The following is a 19,081-nucleotide window of genomic DNA, read 5'->3' as shown; positions in this document are numbered from 1 at the left end:
ATGTATTGTATTGTACTGTCTATGTACTGTATTGTACTGTATGGTACTGTCTATGTATTGTATTGTACTGTATTGTACTGTCTACATACTGTATTGTTCTCTCTATGTACTGTATGGTACTGTCTATGTATTGTATTGTACTGTCTATGTACTGTATTGTACTGTATTGTACTGTCTACATACTGTATTGTTCTCTCTATGTACTGTATGGTACTGTCTATGTATTGTATTGTACTGTCTATGTACTGTATTGTACTGTATGGTACTGTCTATGTATTGTACTGTCTACATACTGTATTGTACTGTCTACATACTGTATTGTACTCTCTATGTACTGTATTTCATCCAATCCCACTATTACTTGTTCTGTACAAAGACAGTAGTGCACTGTGATGTCTACAGATCGATGCATAGTCATGCTGGACATGTCCACGTTTAACATGCAGAAAACAGCTGTACCGTCAACTAAATAACACCACCGTCCATTAAAACGAATTTACAGTATGAATATTTACAAACAACACACTGAGAGGAGAAAGGAAGACTTGAGGAAGCTCTCTGATGAAACAGATCACACTCCTTAAAAGTGCTTCACATTGGTTGAATCAACGTTGTTTACACGTCATTTCAACTAAATGACGTTGAACCAACGTGGAAGAGACGTTGAATTGACGTCTGTGCCCAGCGGGCCTCTGATAATACCAATACATATTTAAAATGTACACACACCAAGACAACACTTCCCTTCAGAGTAAAACACATTTAGAAAGTTTCAAATTTTTTGCTTCATTGTAGGTGGAGTTAGCTTGAACAGGAAGTAGAATTACAAGGAACAGGCAGGACAGGAAACAGGTACAATCAAAGTAGGAAGTGGTTCACAGTCTGTTCCAAATTACATTCACAGACAAAATGTCAGACCCAATCAGGTAGTTAACTTTATACCTGTATTACTGGACAGACCAATCAGGTAGTTAACTTTATACCTGTATTACTGGACAGACCAATCAGGTAGTTAACTTTATACCTGTATTACTGGACAGACCAACCAGGTAGTTAACTTTATACCTGTATTACTGGACAGACCAATCAGGTAGTTAACTTTATACCTGTATTACTGGACAGACCAACCAGGTAGTTAACTTTATACCTGTATTACTGGACAGACCAATCAGGTAGTTAACTTTATACCTGTATTACTGGACAGACCAATCAGGTAGTTAACTTTATACCTGTATTACTGGACAGACCAACCAGGTAGTTAACTTTATACCTGTATTACTGGACAGACCAATCAGGTAGTTAACTTTATACCTGTATTACTGGACAGACCAATCAGGTAGTTAACTTTATACCTGTATTACTGGACAGACCAATCAGGTAGTTAACTTTATACCTGTATTACTGGACAGACCAACCAGGATATATATTTGAGTTTTTTCTCGGTTATAAGCAGGAAGCTGATTTTCTGTGTTCTGGAAGTACATTATGCATCATTCCTGATAACCAGGAAGTGGGTTCAGAGTCTGAGCAGGAAGTAAACTTCCGGTTCTGATCTTATACAGGAGTCTGTGGGCAGAAGAGAGTCATCATGATAATGATCACCATAGTGATCTCCGTATCCGTACCCCAGTGTGTTGCACGCCCCCTCAGGCAGCCCCCTGTCCTCCAGCTGGTCCAGGTAGCCCGCTATGTAAGAGCCTGTGGAGTGTCTGTTAGCTGGGGGGTTCTGACCTGCTGCTACTTTAGTACGCAGCACTACCCCTCCCACGCTGGAGGGGGCGCTCATGTCCTGGGACTTCAGAGCCTCCTGCTGCCTCTCTCGAGCGCGGTTGTTGATGTGACGCACACGGCTCTGGCTCCGAGAGGAAAGGCGACGGGAGAGGAGCGGGGGGGAGTCCTCCTGGGCATCAGGGACAACGTTTGAGGGGGGGCAGGGGCGTGATGGGGGAATGAAGGGTTTGAGGGGTAACTGAGGTAACTGGGGCAGCTGGGGAGACTGGGGTCTGTCCCGCTCTCTGTAATCCCCTTCCAGGGTGACTAGTTTGCGGAGCTGCTCAGTGAGGGGGTCTGCAGACTGCAGCCGTTGGGACAGACCTCCCAGGCCCCTCATCCTCCTCCGCTCCTTCATACAGGGGGTGATGAAGCTGCGGCTGATGATGTTGTACTTGCTGTGGAAGTTGCAGGAGATGTCCTCTGATGTCAGGTCACCCAGAGACTTGGACTTGCAGGGGCTGGGGGCTGTGAGTGGTCTGGGGATAGGTAGAGGAGGGGCAAGGGTGGGGCCCGAGAGGGGCAGCGGAGGGGGGCCAGAACGGGGTTGGAACTGGAGCTGGGCCTGGGTGTGTGATTGGGGTCGGGGTTGGGTGTGTGATTGGGGTTGGGCCTGGGGTAGAGGCTGGGTATTTGATTGGGGCCGGGGTTGCAGATGGGTGTAGGGGGATGCCGAGGCAGCGGAGGGCCTGAAGCAGTTGTAGTCTAGATGGCTGTAGGCCACATCACAGTCTGAGATAGGGGAGTACAGTCCTCGGTCTCTTGGGAAGCTACCATACCTTGAACCAGACATACTAGACAGACCAGGCAGACACTCAGAGGAGGACAACCCATTCTGGAAGCAGGTTGATGCTTCACCCTGATCCTGCCCTTCCCCTGTCCCATCCAGGTAGCCCCTGGTCTGTGGCTGGGTGTGCCCACCCTGGTAGCCCCTGGTCTGTGGCTGGGTGTGCCCATCCTGGTAGCCCCTGGTCTGGGCCTGGGTGTGCCTACCCTGGTAGCCCCTGGTCTGGGCCTGGGTGGGTCCACTGTAGCTGTGCTGCTGGGTGTAGGCTCTGGTAATGTCTCTGCTGTTCTCAAAGGAGAGCTCAGCCCTGCTGTGGGTGGAGGGGTGGCTGTTCAGGCGGAGGGTGCTGGGGTTGGGGGGCCTTTCGAAGAGGGAGGGCTGGGTTTGTGGGGTTATTGATGGGGTGTTGCGAGGGGAGGGCTGGTGTGAGGATTGTACGAGGGGGGAAAGACACTGGGAGAGTTGGGGTGCGTACCGGGGAGAGGGGATTAGTTGGTTAAACTGGCTTTGGGGAGCAGCGTATTGTTTGGTTGGGCTGGTAGCGACCCTGGTGCAGTTGTGTCTCGGTAAGGTGAGGGGAATCTCCAGTGGATCCTCGTCCACGTTAATCTCCACCTCCATCAGATGACTTCTTGCTGAGTCCTGGCACAACAGCAACCGGTCAGACACTGTGCTGTTGACAGATGGGCACCTGTAACCCCATGACGACCCCCACTCCCCCCCTGACCCCAGCTCTGTAGGATCACTGACACCCCCATAGCCCTGTCCTGGCTCCTCCACCTCCACTACACCCCTCCGTGAGCCCACCCAGCTGTCCTCTGCCCCCAGGCGAGGAGGCACCTTGGTTGGGGATGGCTCCAGGCTGCCCATGGGTGTGCTCTCCTCAGAGTCAGCCTGGATGTTGCCTACGGTCTGCTCCCTCAGGTTGTAGACAGAGACTGGAGACAAGACCTCCTCATCCAGGATGGTATAGACCTCCTCCAGCTCCGTGGTCTCAGGACTGGAGAAGAGAAGGGGGGCAGGGGGGTCTGCGTGGGAGGTCTTGGGGTGGGGTGGGATGAGGTTGTGGTTTGCTTGGTTAGGGGTCTGGCTTGCCTTTCGAGGAGTGATAGGTCCGTTCGTTGCCTTGCGGGGGGAGGTGGTGGTCTGTGGGTCTTTATATGGGGTGGTACAGTCCACGGTAACCTTATAGGGTGTGCTGGAGTCCTGGACAGTGGGATGGAGCAGACAGGACATGACACTGAGGACGTGGGGGTCAGAGTTCGTTGTGAGGTCATTCTGGTCAGCGGTGAGGTCAAACTGGCCAATCAGAGCGGAGATCGAGCCGCAGCTGGTGTCGTTGCCGAGGGATACGGCATCAATGAGTCGCGAGATGGTGCTGTCCTGCCGGGAGACGGGGCTCTGAAGATCGGACCAGTCCACGTTGGGTGGGGAGAGGGGGGGCACAGAGGAAGAGGGGACAGAGGAAGAAGAAGAGGAGGAAGGTGCTGGCGTGTTTGTTGTACTATGTAATGTTGTCTCTGGTCTGTTCTCAGTAGGTACGTGTAAACAGTTGCTCTCTGTCTTTGTTGACCTGCTTAGGTAACACAACGTCCTTTGGCGAGAGGAAATGCCCTCAGCTTTGATGGGTGGGTTGACTCTGTCCTTTAATTGCTCTCTGGAGTCACCATCTATACTTCCTCCTCCTTGGCCAATGACCAGGTAGGAGGTCTCGTCTAATTGGTCAAGCTCTGTGGTCCTATCCCGCGTGTTGTTGTGATTGGTGGAAGGGGTGGACACACTGTGTTCAAGGGAGGCGGATGATTCGATGAGGAGTTCCACAGAGTGGGACTTGGGCCGATCAAAGGGGGAAGTTCCTATGTAAAACAGACAGGTTAGACAGTCAGTAAATGTTCAAACACTTTCACAGACGTACGTAGAACACCAAGCCAACCAACAACCAACCGGCACATTCCGTTCAACACGAGCCAATAGCAACACAGAGACGAATGGAATGTACCACCAAATACGACTGTGAGAGGGGGTTGGAAAATGAGGCTGTGCAGGTAACAGAAGGAACATCCATTTTTGGGGGGGAAACATCCATTTCGGAAGAGATGGTCAAATGGGATCAATTTTGGCAGTAAAAAACAAAAGGAGAATTCTGATTTTGAAATAGTACTTTTACAAAGTTACATCAGTGGGATGATGTAATACTGGGATGTTTTAGGATGAGGCAACCTTAGGAGGTGTCTTGGTTTACCTGGCGGGATATCCTAGTCAGTTCTCTACTACAGAGAAGCACCTCAGAGTGAAGAAGGAACAGAAAAGGCATGTTAAAGTATTGAGGAACAATAGATTATCTGGATTTGTCAATTTAAACAGATTTTTCTTCTTCTATGTTTTTGGAACAACAGTTGACATTTCCACATAAGACCCATAGCACTGTTTGTTTCCATGGGAGCGCAACACAACCAATGACCACTTCAACTCTAAGCATGATGTCACATGTAGCAACCAAACCAGACAAGACTAGTTGCTCTGCTATTACAGGTAAACCAGGATCATGTATTGCTCTGAGAAATAGGTAACATGATGCTGTAACCTCAGTCAAACAGAGAAAAACACTGTTGTTTCTTCTTAGATATCTATTTTAACATATTACTTGTTACAGAACAAGAGGTCTACCCACCGATGAGTGTGTCTGCACCCAGGTCAGTCTGCTCCTGGTCGGGGGAGCAGAGGGAGAGCTGTCCCTGCAGTAGCCTCTCCAGAGGCATGGAGATGGGTCTGTGGGAGACGGGGGCGTGAAGTGGGGGGCTCCTCTCCACCACTACCCTCTCTCTGTCCCTTTCACTGTCCTTGGACCCCTCCCAGACCCTCCCAGACCCTTCCCCGGCCCCCACTCTGTCCTTGCGGTCTGATATGGAGGCCTTGCGGTCTGATATGGAGGCCTTGCGGTCTGATATGGAGGTGGAGGACTCAGCGAGCTTCATCTTGGATTTCTTGCGTCGGTTGGTGGGGGCGCTGGCGGTGCGTCGGAGGAGGAGGTCGCTGATGGAGCGTTTCCTGAGGGCCGAACCACAGCTGGTGTCTACTGACGACTTAGAGGACCTGTTGAACAAGCCTCTGATGCCTCGCAGCTGACGACCCTGGTGGATGGAGAGAGGGAGGGGCAAAGGGGAGGGGAGAGAGGGATAGGGAGACCAGGAAGGGGAGAGAAGGACATGGAGATAGATAGGGAGAGAGGGGAGGGGAGATAGGGAGGGAGAGAGAGGGAGGGGGCAAAAGGGAGGGGGAGAGAGGGATAGGGAGACCGGGAAGGGGAGAGAAGGACATGGAGATAGATAGGGAGAGAGAGGGAGGGGAGATAGGGACGGGAGAGAGAGGGAGGGGGCAAAAGGGAGGGGGAGAGAGGGATAGGGAGACCGGGAAGGGGAGAGAAGGACATGGAGATAGATAGGAGAGAGAGGGAGGGGAGATAGGGAGGGGAGAGAGAGGGAGGGGGCAAAAGGGAGGGGGAGAGGGATAGGGAGACCGGGAAGGGGAGAGAAGGACATGGAGATAGATAGGGAGAGAGAGGGAGGGGAGATAGGGACGGGAGAGAGAGGGAGGGGGCAAAAGGGAGGGGGAGAGAGGGATAGGGAGACCGGGAAGGGGAGAGAAGGACATGGAGATAGATAGGGAGAGAGAGGGAGGGGAGATAGGGAGGGGAGAGAGAGGGGGGGGTAAAAGGGAGTGGGAGAGAGGGATAGGGAGACAGGGAGGGGAGAGAGAGGGATAGGGAGACAGGGAAGGGGAGAGAAGGACATGGAGAGAGATAGGGAGAGAGAGTGAGGGGAGATAGGGAGGGGAGAGAGAGGGAGGGGAGATAGGGAGGGTAGAGAGAGGATAGGGAGACAGGGAGGGGAGAGAGGGATAGGGAGAGAGGGAAGGGGAGAGAAGGACATGGAGAGAGATAGGGAGAGAGAGTGAGGGGAGATAGGGAGGGGAGAGAGAGGGAGGGAAGATAGGGAGGGGAGAGAGAGGGATAGGGAGACAGGGAAGGGGAGAGAAGGACATGGAGAGAGATAGGGTGAGAGAGGGAGGGAGAGAGTGACGGGAGAGAGAGGGAGGGGAGATAGGGAGGGGAGAGAGAGGGAGGGAAGATAGGGAGGGGAGAGAGAGGGATAGGGAGACAGGGAAGGGGAGAGGACATGGAGAGAGATAGGGTGAGAGAGGGAGGGGAGAGAGTGACGGGAGAGAGAGGGAGGGGAGATAGGGAGGGGAGAGAGAGTAAGTATGAAGAGATAAGGGAGACAGAGAGAAATTGTGTTCAGCTTTTTGCATGAAAATATGAATTGCATGATGCGAGGGAGAAGGTTAAATAACATTTGCCATGCTTTTCAAGCACAGTATTCCAACCACAATGCACACAATATAGACTGAAAACACAGTAACACACTTCACTCTTCACAATATGAAATGTTTTCAGCAAATCAACACAAATTCTTTACATTCATTCAAATTAATTCAAATGAATTGCAGAGCTGGCATTTCCCTTTCCCCCCAGGTTAATAACAGGCAGAACACATGGGGAGAATCTCAATTGCATTTCCTTGATTCCTTGCATCATTGCTCCTTGTCTCCTTCTCAAAATCCATTGGACGAGAACGTCAGAGGTCCTTGCCCTCTGACCTTCTCATCCAATCGGTCTTAAGAAGGAGGCAAGGAGAGAGTATGTGGGGAATCAAGATAATACAATTGAGAATTTCCCATGGGTATAAGTATCACACGTCATGACAAAGACATCCCAATAGATGGCACTAGAGCATCCCAGTAACCACAGTCTAACAACCCTCTCCTTTGCAATGCATTCTTTTTTATTTAACTGGGCAAGCCAGTTAAGAACAAATTCTTATTTACAATGACTGCCTGCCCCAGCCAAACCCAGACGACGCTGGGCCAATCGTGCGCCGCCCTATGGGACTCCCAATCACAGCCAGACGTGATGCAGCCTGGATTCAAACCAGGGACTGCAGTGATACCTCTTGCACTGAGATGCAGTGCCTTAGACTACTGCGCCACTCTGCAATCGTTGCACATATTCCCTCTTTGGACAATTATCTGTGTTGTTAGTAACGCCATGAGCTCGGATTTTCATTAACCAAATCATTACTGACAGAAAATGCTTTGAAAATCACCTAAAAAGAAAACACATTCACAAAAATACCAATCTAAAAAGAATACCAATCTAAAAAGAATACCAATCTAAAAAGAATACCAATCTAAAAAGAATACCAATCTAAAAAGAATACCAATCTAAAAAGAATACCAATCTAAAAAGAATACCAATCTAAAAAGAATACCAATCTAAAAAGAATACCAATCTAAAAAGAATACCAATCTAAAAAGAATACCAATCTAAAAAGAATACCAATCTAAAAAGAATACCAATCTAAAAAGAATACCAATCTAAAAAGAATACCAATCTAAAAAGAATACCAATCTAAAAAGAATACCAATCTAAAAAGAATACCAATCTAAAAAGAATACCAATCTAAAAAGAATACCAATCTAAAAAGAATACCAATCTAAAAGAATACCAATCTAAAAAGAATACCAATCTAAAAAGAATACCAATCTAAAAAGAATACCAATCTAAAAAGAATACCAATCTAAAAAGAATACCAATCTAAAAGAATACCAATCTAAAAAGAATACCAATCTAAAAAGAATACCAATCTAAAAAGAATACCAATCTAAAAAGAATACCAATCTAAAAAGAATACCAATCTAAAAAGAATACCAATCTAAAAAGAATACCAATCTAAAAAGAATACCAATCTAAAAGAATCCCAATCTAAAAAGAATACCAATCTAAAAAGAAATACCAATCTAAAAAGAATACCAATCTAAAAAGAATCCCAATCTAAAAAGAATACCAATCTAAAAAGAAATACCAATCTAAAAAGAAATACCAATCTAAAAAGAATACCAATCTAAAAAGAATACCAATCTAAAAAGAATACCAATCTAAAAAGAATACCAATCTAAAAAGAATACCAATCTAAAAAGAATCCCAATCTAAAAAGAATACCAATCTAAAAAGAATACCAATCTAAAAAGAAATACCAATCTAAAAAGAATACCAATCTAAAAAGAATACCAATCTAAAAAGAATACCAATCTAAAAAGAATACCAATCTTAGATGTTGTAAACATCCAGAAATAATCTGAAACCATATACACTTCACCACACCCACACACATTAGAAACCATGCAGATGCCATGCAGCACACAGAATCTACCCAGGATACCTTGTTGGCTCCTAGAAAGTGCATTATGGTAAAGCTGGGGTTCAGGACTAGTGGACTCCACTGGAAAGGAAGAATGTACCAGCTTAGCTTAGGAGAGTTGTATGGAAGACAATTAACTGTCAAATATATATGTATATGTAGAAGCTGAAACTGATGATTCCCCTTCAGACCAATACTTCTCTATAGGGTCAGAGTAGCAGTAACCTGATCCTAGATCTGATCTCATTAGCCTGGTCCCAGATATGATCTCACTAGCCTGGTCCCAGATCTGATCTCACTAGCCTGGTCCCAGATCTGATCTCTCTAGCCTGGTCCCAGATCTGATATTCTCTAGCCTGGTCCTAGATCTGATCTCACTAGCCTGGTCCCAGATCTGATCTCACTAGCCTCATCTCACTAACCTGATCCCAGATCTGATCTCACTAGCCTGATCTCACTAACCTGGTCCCAGATCTGATCTCACTAGCCCTGGTCCCAGATCTGATCTCAATAACCTGGTCCCAGATCTGATCTCACTAGCCTCATCTCACTAACCTGATCCCAGATCTGATGTCAATAGCCTGATCTCACTAAGCTGGTGCCAGATCTGATCTCACTAGCCTGGTCCCAGATCTGATCTAACTAGCCTGGTCCCAGATCTGATCTCACTAGCCTGATCTCACTAACCTGGTCCCAGATCTGATCTCACTAGCCTGATCTCACTAGCCTGGTCCCACATCTGATCTCACTAGCCTGATCTAACTAACCTGGTCCCAGATCTGATCTCACTAGCCTGGTCCCAGATCTGATCTCACTAGCCTTGGTCCTAGATCCCAGTGATCTCACTAGCCTTGGTCCTAGATCCCAGATCTGTTTGTGCTTTGCCTACTCCGTTGGCATTGTCAAGCCAAAATAGTTGTCAAGAGACCAGAAACAGGCTGGCACCCAGGCTATATTAAAGAGACCAGAAACAGGCTGGCACCCAGTCTATATTAAAGAGACCAGAAACAGGCTGGCACCCAGGCTATATTAAAGAGACCAGAAACAGGCTGGCACCCAGACTATATTAAAGAGACCAGAAACAGACTGGACTAGACTATATTAAAGAGACCAGAAACAGGCTGGACTAGACTATATTAAAGAGACCAGAAACAGGCTGGACTAGACTATATTAAAGAGACCAGAAACAGGCTAGACTAGACTATATTAAAGAGACCAGAAACAGGCTGGACTAGACTATATTAAAGAGACCAGAAACAGACTGGTACCCAGGCTATATTAAAGAGACCAGAAACAGGCTGGACTAGGCTATATTAAAGAGACCAGAAACAGGCTAGACTAGACTATATTAAAGAGACCAGAAACAGGCTGGACTAGACTATATTAAAGAGACCAGAAACAGGCTGGACTAGACTATATTAAAGAGACCAGAAACAGGCTGGCACCCAGGCTATATTAAAGAGACCAGAAACAGGCTGGACTAGACTATATTAAAGAGACCAGAAACAGGCTAGACTGGACTAAATTAAAGAGACCAGAAACAGGCTGGACTGGACTATATTAAAGAGACCAGAAACAGGCTAGACTAGACTATATTAAAGAGACCAGAAACAGGTGGACTAGACTATATTAAAGAGACCAGAAACAGGCTGGACGAGAGTATATTAAAGAGACCAGAAACAGGCTGACACCCAGGCTATATTAAAGAGACCAGAAACAGGCTGGACTAGACTATATTAAAGAGACCAGAAACAGGCTGGACTAGACTATATTAAAGAGACCAGAAACAGGCTGGACTAGACTATATTAAAGAGACCAGAAACAGGCTGGTCTAGACTATATTAAAGAGACCAGAAACAGGCTGGACTAGACTATATTAAAGAGACCAGAAACAGACTGGCACCCAGGCTATATTAAAGAGACCAGAAACAGACTGGACTAGACTATATTAAAGAGACCAGAAACAGGCTGGACTAGACTATATTAAAGAGACCAGAAACAGACTGGTACCCAGGCTATATTAAGGAGACCAGAAACAGGCTGGACTAGGCTATATTAAAGAGACCAGAAACAGGCTAGACTAGACTAGACTATATTAAAGAGACCAGAAACAGGCTGGACTAGACTATATTAAAGAGACCAGAAACAGGCTGGACTAGACTATATTAAAGAGACCAGAAACAGGCTGGACTAGACTATATTAAAGAGACCAGAAACAGGCTGGACTAGACTATATTAAAGAGACCAGAAACAGACTGGACTAGACTATATTAAAGAGACCAGAAACAGGCTGGACTAGACTATATTAAAGAGACCAGAAACAGGCTGGCACCCAGGCTATATTAAAGAGACCAGAAACAGGCTGGACTAGCCTGTATTAAAGAGACCAGAAACAGGCTGGACTAGACTATTTTAAAGAGACCAGAAACAGGCTGGACTAGACTATATTAAAGAGACCAGAAACAGGCTGGCACCCAGGCTATATTAAAGAGACCAGAAACAGGCTGGACTAGACTATATTAAAGAGACCAGAAACAGGCTAGACTGGACTAAATTAAAGAGACCAGAAACAGGCTGGACTAGACTATATTAAAGAGACCAGAAACAGGCTGGACTAGACTATATTAAAGAGACCAGAAACAGGCTGGACTAGACTATATTAAAGAGACCAGAAACAGGCTGGCACCCAGGCTATATTAAAAGAGACCAGAAACAGGCTGGACTAGACTATATTAAAGAGACCAGAAACAGGCTAGACTGGACTAAATTAAAGAGACCAGAAACAGGCTGGACTAGACTATATTAAAGAGACCAGAAACAGGCTGGACTAGACTATATTAAAGAGACCAGAAACAGGCTGGACTAGACTATATTAAAGAGACCAGAAACAGGCTGGCACCCAGGCTATATTAAAGAGACCAGAAACAGGCTGGACTAGACTATATTAAAGAGACCAGAAATAGGCTAGACTGGACTAAATTAAAGAGACCAGAAACAGGCTGGACTAGACTATATTAAAGAGACCAGAAACAGGCTGGACTAGACTATATTAAAGAGACCAGAAACAGGCTGGACTAGACTATATTAAAGAGACCAGAAACAGGCTGGACTAGACTATATTAAAGAGACCAGAAACAGGCTGGACTAGACTATATTAAAGAGACCAGAAACAGACTGGCACCCAGGCTATATTAAAGAGACCAGAAACAGGCTGGACTAGACTATATTAAAGAGACCAGAAACAGGCTGGACTAGCCTATATTAAAGAGACCAGAAACAGGCTGGACTAGACTATATTAAAGAGACCAGAAACAGGCTGGACTAGACTATATTAAAGAGACCAGAAACAGGCTGGACTAGACTATATTAAAGAGACCAGAAACAGACTGGCACCAGGCTATATTAAAGAGACCAGAAACAGGCTGGACAAGACTATATTAAAGAGACCAGAAACAGGCTGGACTAGACTATATTAAAGAGACCAGAAACAGACTGGACTAGACTATATTAAAGAGACCAGAAACAGGCTGGACTAGACTATATTAAAGAGACCAGAAACAGGCTGGACTAGACTATATTAAAGATACCAGAAACAGGCTGGACTAGACTATATTAAAGAGACCAGAAACAGGCTGGCACCCAGGCTATATTAAAGAGACCAGAAACAGGCTGGACTAGACTATATTAAAGAGACCAGAAATAGGCTAGACTGGACTAAATTAAAGAGACCAGAAACAGGCTGGACTAGACTATATTAAAGAGACCAGAAACAGGCTGGACTAGACTATATTAAAGAGACCAGAAACAGGCTGGACTAGACTATATTAAAGAGACCAGAAACAGGCTGGACTAGACTATATTAAAGAGACCAGAAACAGACTGGCACCCAGGCTATATTAAAGAGACCAGAAACAGACTGGACTAGACTATATTAAAGAGACCAGAAACAGGCTGGACTAGACTATATTAAAGAGACCAGAAACAGACTGGTACCCAGGCTATATTAAAGAGACCAGAAACAGGCTGGACTAGGCTATATTAAAGAGACCAGAAACAGGCTAGACTAGACTATATTAAAGAGACCAGAAACAGGCTGGACTAGACTATATTAAAGAGACCAGAAACAGGCTGGACTAGACTATATTAAAGAGACCAGAAACAGACTGGACTAGAGTATATTAAAGAGACCAGAAACAGGCTGGCACCCAGGCTATATTAAAGAGACCAGAAACAGGCTGGACTAGACTATATTAAAGAGACCAGAAACAGGCTGGACTAGACTATATTAAAGAGACCAGAAACAGGCTGGACTAGACTATATTAAAGATACCAGAAACAGGCTGGACTAGACTATATTAAAGAGACCAGAAACAGACTGGACTAGCCTATATTAAAGAGACCAGAAACAGGCTGGACTAGACTATATTAAAGAGACCAGAAACAGGCTGGACTAGACTATATTAAAGATACCAGAAACAGGCTGGACTAGACTAGGGTCAGTGAAGACGGGGAGAAGAGGACTAGGGATAATAGGTATGTCTCAGACTGTAATGTAATGTAGGGTTATATCACTGCAATGTAATGTACCTACCTTCCCATAGATGTCATGAACTGATACGTGGATAAAGATGGACGCCTCAGTCAACCCCTCCAAGTACACATGTCTATAACCTGCAGAGAGAGAGGGAGAGAGAGAGAGAGAGAGAGAGAGAGGGAGAGAGAGAGAGAGAGAGAGAGAGAGGGAGAGAGAGGGAGAGAGAGAGAGAGAGAGAGAGAGAGAGAGAGAGAGAGAGCAGGACAAAGAAGTGGGTAAAAGAGGAAGATGGTTGAATTCTCTAGTCTGTTCTCTCATTGCCTGGAGACTGAACCTCAAGAGTTGAGGGACAGCTGTATCACAGACAAGACAGATGTGTGAGTGGACCAGAATAACCAGTCAGCCTCAGGTCCATGTATCAAGGTTCACAAGAATATATACACACACACTGCTCAAAAAAATAAAGGGAACACTTAAACAACACAATGTAACTCCAAGTCAATCACACTTCTGTGAAATTAAACTGTCCACTTAGGAAGCAACACTGATTGACAATACATTTTACATGCTGTTGTGCAAATGGAATAGACAACAGGTGGAAATTATAGGCAATTAGCAAGACACCCCCAATAAAGGAGTGGTTCTGCAGGTGGTGACCACAGACCACTTCTCAGTTCCTATGCTTCCTGGCTGATGTTTTGGTCACTTTTGAATGCTGGCGGTGCTTTTCACAGTATACAACCCACACAAGTGGCTCAGGTAGTGCAGCTCATCCAGGATGGCACATCAATGCGAGCTGTGGCAAGAAGGTTTGCTGTGTCTATCAGCGTAGTGTCCAGAGCATGGGGGCGCTACCAGGAGACAGGCCAGTACATCAGGAGACGTGGAGGAGGCCGTAGGAGGGCAACAACCCAGCAGCAGGACCGCTACCTCCGCCTTTGTGCAAGGAGGAGCACTGCCAGAGCCCTGCAAAATGACCTCCAGCAGGCCACAAATGTGTTGTGTCTGCTCAAACGGTCAGAAACAGACTCCATGAGGGTGGTATGAGGGCCCGACGTCCACAGGTGGGGGTTGTGCTTACAGCCCAACACCGTGCAGGACGTTTGGCATTTGCCAGAGAACACCAAGATTGGCAAATTCGCCACTGGCACCCTGTGCTCTTCACAGATGAAAGCAAGTTCACACTGAGCACATGTGACAGACGTGACAGAGTCTGGAGACACTGTGGAGAACGTTCTGCTGCCTGCAACATCCTCCAGCATGACCGGTTTGGCGGTGGATCAGTCATGGTGTGGGGTGGCATTTCTTTGAGGGGGCCGCACAGCCCTCCATGTGCTCGCCAGAGGTAGCCTGACTGCCATTAGGTACCGAGATGAGATCATCAGACCCCTTGTGAGACCATATGCTGGTGCGGTTGGCCCTGGGTTCCTCCTAATGCAAGACAATGCCAGACCTCATGTGGCTGGAGTGTGTCAGCAGTTCCTGCAAGAGGAAGGCATTGATGCTATGGACTGGCCCGCCCGTTCCCCAGACCTGAATCGAATTGAGCACATCTGGGACATCATGTCTCGATGCTTTAGTCCAGGTCTGGGAGGAGATCCCTCAGGAGACCATCCGCCACCTCATCAGGAGCATGCCCAGGCGTTGTAGGGAGGTCATGCAGGCATGTGGAGGCCACACACACTACTGAGCCTCATTTTGACTTGTTTTAAGGACATTACATCAAAGTTGGATCAGCCTGTAGTGTGGTTTTTCCACTTTAATTTTGAGTGTGACTCCAAATCCAGACCTCCATGGGTTGATAAATTTGATTTCCATTGATAATTTTTGTGTGGTTTTGTTGTCAGCACATTCAACTATATAAAGAAAAAAATATTTAATAAGAATATTTCATTCATTCAGATCTAGGATGTGTTATTTTAGTGTTCCCTTTATTTTTTTGAGCAGTATATATATATATACATACAGACACTTCCAATGCCATGTGGACCTGATGCAAAAGCACTGACAGTGTTCAAGGTCATTTATTAAAGACAATCTTCTGGACTTGGGCTTCTACAGTACTGTATTTAGCAAAACTACCAGCAAGCTACACATCCACACTCACTAACCTGGCATCAGGCTGCCGAAGGCTACGGTCCTCTGGCCTACAAAGTCCCGTCCAATGGGGTCATGGTCCCAGACGAGGAAACGCACCAGAGCCACCTCCGCCATGTGGAGGGTAAAGGACAGGTTCTCCTCCCACACGGGGTTAAAACCTGGACAACACACACTGTGTCAGAGTACACACTACACCACACCACACACACTAACACACAAGCAAATATACACACACACCACACACACGCAACATTGACATTGAGTGTGCTTGACCCAGCGCTGCCCTGCTGCCTGCCATCTGTGGTGTGTTTGGCCCAGTACTGTCCTGCTGCCTGCCATCTGTGGTGTGTTTGGCCCAGTACTGTCATGCTGCCTGCCATCTATGGTGTGTTTGGCCCAGTACTGTCCTGCTGCCTGCCATCTGTGGTGTGTTTGGCCCAGTACTGTCCTGCTACCTGCCATCTGTGGTGTGTTTGGCCCAGTACTGTCCTGCTACCTGTCATCTGTGTTTAGAACAGATGACTGGGTCTAGGTGACAGTTCAGGTCACAATGATTCTGTCTAGGAATCAACAGGGGAGAGAGGAGGGTTCAGCAGGGGGAGAGAGGGGGTTCAGAAGGGGGAGAGAGGAGGGTTCAGCAGGAGGAGAGAGGAGGGTTCAGCAGGGGGAGAGAGGGGGGTTCAGCAGGGGGAGAGGGAGGTATCAGAAGGGGGAGAGGGAGGGTTCAGCAGGGGGAGAGAGGAGGGTTCAGAAGGGGGAGAGAGGAGGGTTCAGCAGGAGGAGAGAGGAGGGTTCAGCAGGGGGAGAGAGGAGGGTTCAGAAGGGGGAGAGAGGAGGGTTCAGAAGGGGGAGCGAGGAGGGTTCAGCAGGGGGAGAGAGGAGGGTCCAGCAGGGGGAGAGAGGGAGGGTTCAGCAGGGGGAGAGAGGAGGGTTCAGCAGGGGGAGAGAGGAGGGTTCAGCAGGGGAGAGAGGAGGGCTCAGCAGTGGGAGAGAGGAGGGTTCAGCAGGGGGAGAGAGGAGGGTTCAGCAGGGGAGAGAGGAGGGTTCAGCAGGGGGAGAGAGGAGGGTTCAGAAGGGGGAGAGAGGAGGGCTCAGCAGTGGGAGAGAGGAGGGTTCAGCAGGGGGAGAGAGGAGGGTTCAGAAGGGGGAGAGAGGAGGGTTCAGCAGGGGGAGAGAGGAGGGTTCAGCAGGGGGAGAGAGGAGGGTTCAGAAGGGGGAGAGAGGAGGGCTCAGCAGTGGGAGAGAGGAGGGTTCAGCAGGGGAGAGAGAGGAGGGTTCAGAAGGGGAGAGAGGAGGGTTCAGCAGGGGGAGAGAGGAGGGTTCAGAAGGGGGAGAGAGGAGGGTTCAGAAGGGGGAGAGAGGAGGGTTCAGAAGGGGGAGAGAGGAGGGTTCAGCAGGGGGAAAGAGGAGGGTTCAGAAGGGGGAGAGAGGAGGGTTCAGCAGGGGGAGAGAGGAGGGTTCAGAAGGGGGAGAGAGGAGGGTTCAGAAGGGGGAGAGAGGAGGGTTCGGCAGAGAGAGGGGGGTGTGTGTTACCGTTGTCGTCCACTACTCGTGTCTGCCCCTTGCAGCAGTCCACTGGCAGGCCGATGATCTCCACCTCTACAAACGGGTCAATGATCTGAAGCAGAAGAGGGAACAGAGTTACAGCAGCTTAGCAACACTAAGATAACGCGTGGCAACAGATGTATAACCTGAGGTTATTGAGCAAGCTATCCATTATGTTGGCAGAAAATTATTTTGTGTGTGTGCGTGTGTATACCTCTCCTCGGTCCCCCAGCATAGAGTCTGGTGGTTTGGGAAGCTGCTGTCCACTGATGATCTTCAGTACCAGCTGTTTGTTGGGATAGGCAGGGAGGGGGTCATCACAGAACGGGTTGAACGAGCCTGGAGCCGTAAACCAACCAATCAGAACATACACTCCTTATCTTGCTGTGTGTGTGTGTGTGTGTGTGTGTGTGTGTGTGTGTGTGTATCAGTACCTTTACACATGGGTGGAGGTTTGAGGGCGTAGCCACAGCCACCGTTCACCATGAACTTGGCTCTGTTCAGCTGCATCATCCGACCCTCTGTCTGGTAGTTCAGAGCCACTGAGGAAAACACATTTAGGACACATTTATCGGTCTGTTCATCCTCTGACCAAATACACACAGGGGTTCTGACCGTGTGTCCATGGGGACAGAGAGGCGTAGTGGAGCACAGGGCCCAACAGAGGGTACTTGACACAGGCACAGAGAGAGAGAGAGAAACGTTGCCAGTGGTCAGGAGGACTAGGGGGGTAGACGGACAGGCAGAGATGCGTATTGTCTAACATTATATTTATTGTCTTTTTGATTTATTTAAATGTAAGAAGCATCAACAAAACGTGACAATAACAACGTTCAGAAGTGATGTTTCTTACCCAGCTGACAGCCCACATTCCAGTAGAGCTGAGGGTTGAAGTTGGACGAGTCTATACGGTAGGCTGAGGGGTAGATTCTAGACAGCTGTCGCTGGTTGAAACACAGGAAGCGCTCAGCTCTGTGGTTCACTAGCTGCTGGGCACGAGTCTCACTGAACGACAGAACATTCCCCGGAGTACCTGATAGACGAGAGGAGAGAGAGGGATGAGAGAGGATTTTTTTTTTTTAAACGAAATGGCTGAGCAGTGAGTGCAGAATGAGATGGACAGATGAAAGAGAAAGAGAGAGTGGAAGGGAGAGTAGGAGAGGGAGAATAGGGAGAGAGAAAGATAATTAATGGGGTGGGGGAAGAGGACGGGATGGAGGGAGAGAGTGGAAGGGAGAGAGGGGGAGAATTGAGAGAGAGAGAAGCGGAGGTGGGAGAAGAGAGAGGCTGATGGGTGGGATTAGGGGTTGTTTCTGGATTGGCCTAGGGCTTGGGAAAGAGAGCAAGAGAGAGAGAGGGGGGAGTGACAGAGAGAGAGGAAGAAGGGAGAGGGGAGAGAGAGAGGAGAGAGAGAGAGAGAGAGAGAGAGAGAGAGAGAGAGGGAGAGAGAGAGAGGGAGGGGAGGACAGAGAGAGAGGAAGGGGTAGAAAGAGAGAGAGGGGAGAGAGGGAGGGTTGGGGGCAGAGAGAGAGGGGGGGAGAGAGAGAGGAAGGAGAGAGAGAGAGAGGGGAGAGAGAGGGAGAGGAGGGAGAGGGGGGACAGAGAGAGAGGGAGGGGTAGAAAGAGAGAGAGGGAGGGACAGAGAGAGGGGCGGGCAGATAAAGGGGAAGGGGTAGAGAGAGAGAGAGAGAGAGAGAGAGAGAGAGGGGGGGAGGGTTGGGGGCAGAGAGAGAGGGGGGGCAGAGAGAGAGAAGGGGGAGAGAGAGAGAGAGGGGGGAGGGACAGAGAGAGAGGAAGGGGGAGAGAGAGAGAGAGAGGGAGAGAGAGAGAGAAAGAGGGAGAGTGGGGACAGAGAGAGAGGAAGGGGTAGAGAGAGAGAGAGAGACAGAGGGAGAGAGAAAGAGGGAGGGGGACAGAGAGAGAGAGAGAGGGGGGACAGAGAGAGAGGAAGGGGAGAGAGAGAGAGGAAGGGGGAGAGACAGATGTTTTGTAGGAGTGTGTGTTTATTTACAGTCGTCCAGTCCCTCGGGAGAGGCCACAGAGTTAGTGAACACCACCAGGTCTGACAGATCTCTACTCAGCTTAATC

The 19,081-nt window shown here is 48.1% G+C and overlaps 1 protein-coding gene across 2 annotated transcripts in view; it reads right to left on the bottom strand.

The window, feature by feature from the left end:
* Window positions 1–231: 231 nt before the first annotated feature.
* Window positions 232–19,081, bottom strand: part of LOC112267500 (1-phosphatidylinositol 4,5-bisphosphate phosphodiesterase eta-1-like) — a 111,803-nt gene continuing 92,953 nt past the window's right edge. Inside the window, exons 15-24 of one of the 2 annotated variants that reach the window (XM_042297682.1) lie at window positions 19,005–19,081; window positions 17,847–18,026; window positions 17,428–17,535; window positions 17,208–17,332; window positions 16,982–17,066; window positions 15,460–15,606; window positions 13,406–13,485; window positions 8,836–8,895; window positions 5,229–5,688; window positions 232–4,413 (exon numbers count right to left, since the gene is read on the bottom strand). The exon at window positions 19,005–19,081 is cut by the window's right edge and continues 21 nt beyond it. In XM_042297682.1, the coding sequence (XP_042153616.1) occupies window positions 1,517–4,413; window positions 5,229–5,688; window positions 8,836–8,895; window positions 13,406–13,485; window positions 15,460–15,606; window positions 16,982–17,066; window positions 17,208–17,332; window positions 17,428–17,535; window positions 17,847–18,026; window positions 19,005–19,081 (4,219 nt within the window). In that variant the 3' untranslated portion in view covers window positions 232–1,516. The remainder of the gene's footprint in view (window positions 4,414–5,228; window positions 5,689–8,835; window positions 8,896–13,405; window positions 13,486–15,459; window positions 15,607–16,981; window positions 17,067–17,207; window positions 17,333–17,427; window positions 17,536–17,846; window positions 18,027–19,004) is intronic. The other variant, XM_042297681.1, reaches the window with a different exon arrangement.

Source organism: Oncorhynchus tshawytscha, linkage group LG14 (genome assembly GCF_018296145.1).
Source record: "Oncorhynchus tshawytscha isolate Ot180627B linkage group LG14, Otsh_v2.0, whole genome shotgun sequence".
Classification (NCBI taxonomy): domain Eukaryota; kingdom Metazoa; phylum Chordata; class Actinopteri; order Salmoniformes; family Salmonidae; genus Oncorhynchus; species Oncorhynchus tshawytscha.
The sequence above is the reverse complement of the archived record's forward strand: the minus strand, read 5'-3'. Positions and strand labels throughout refer to the sequence as shown.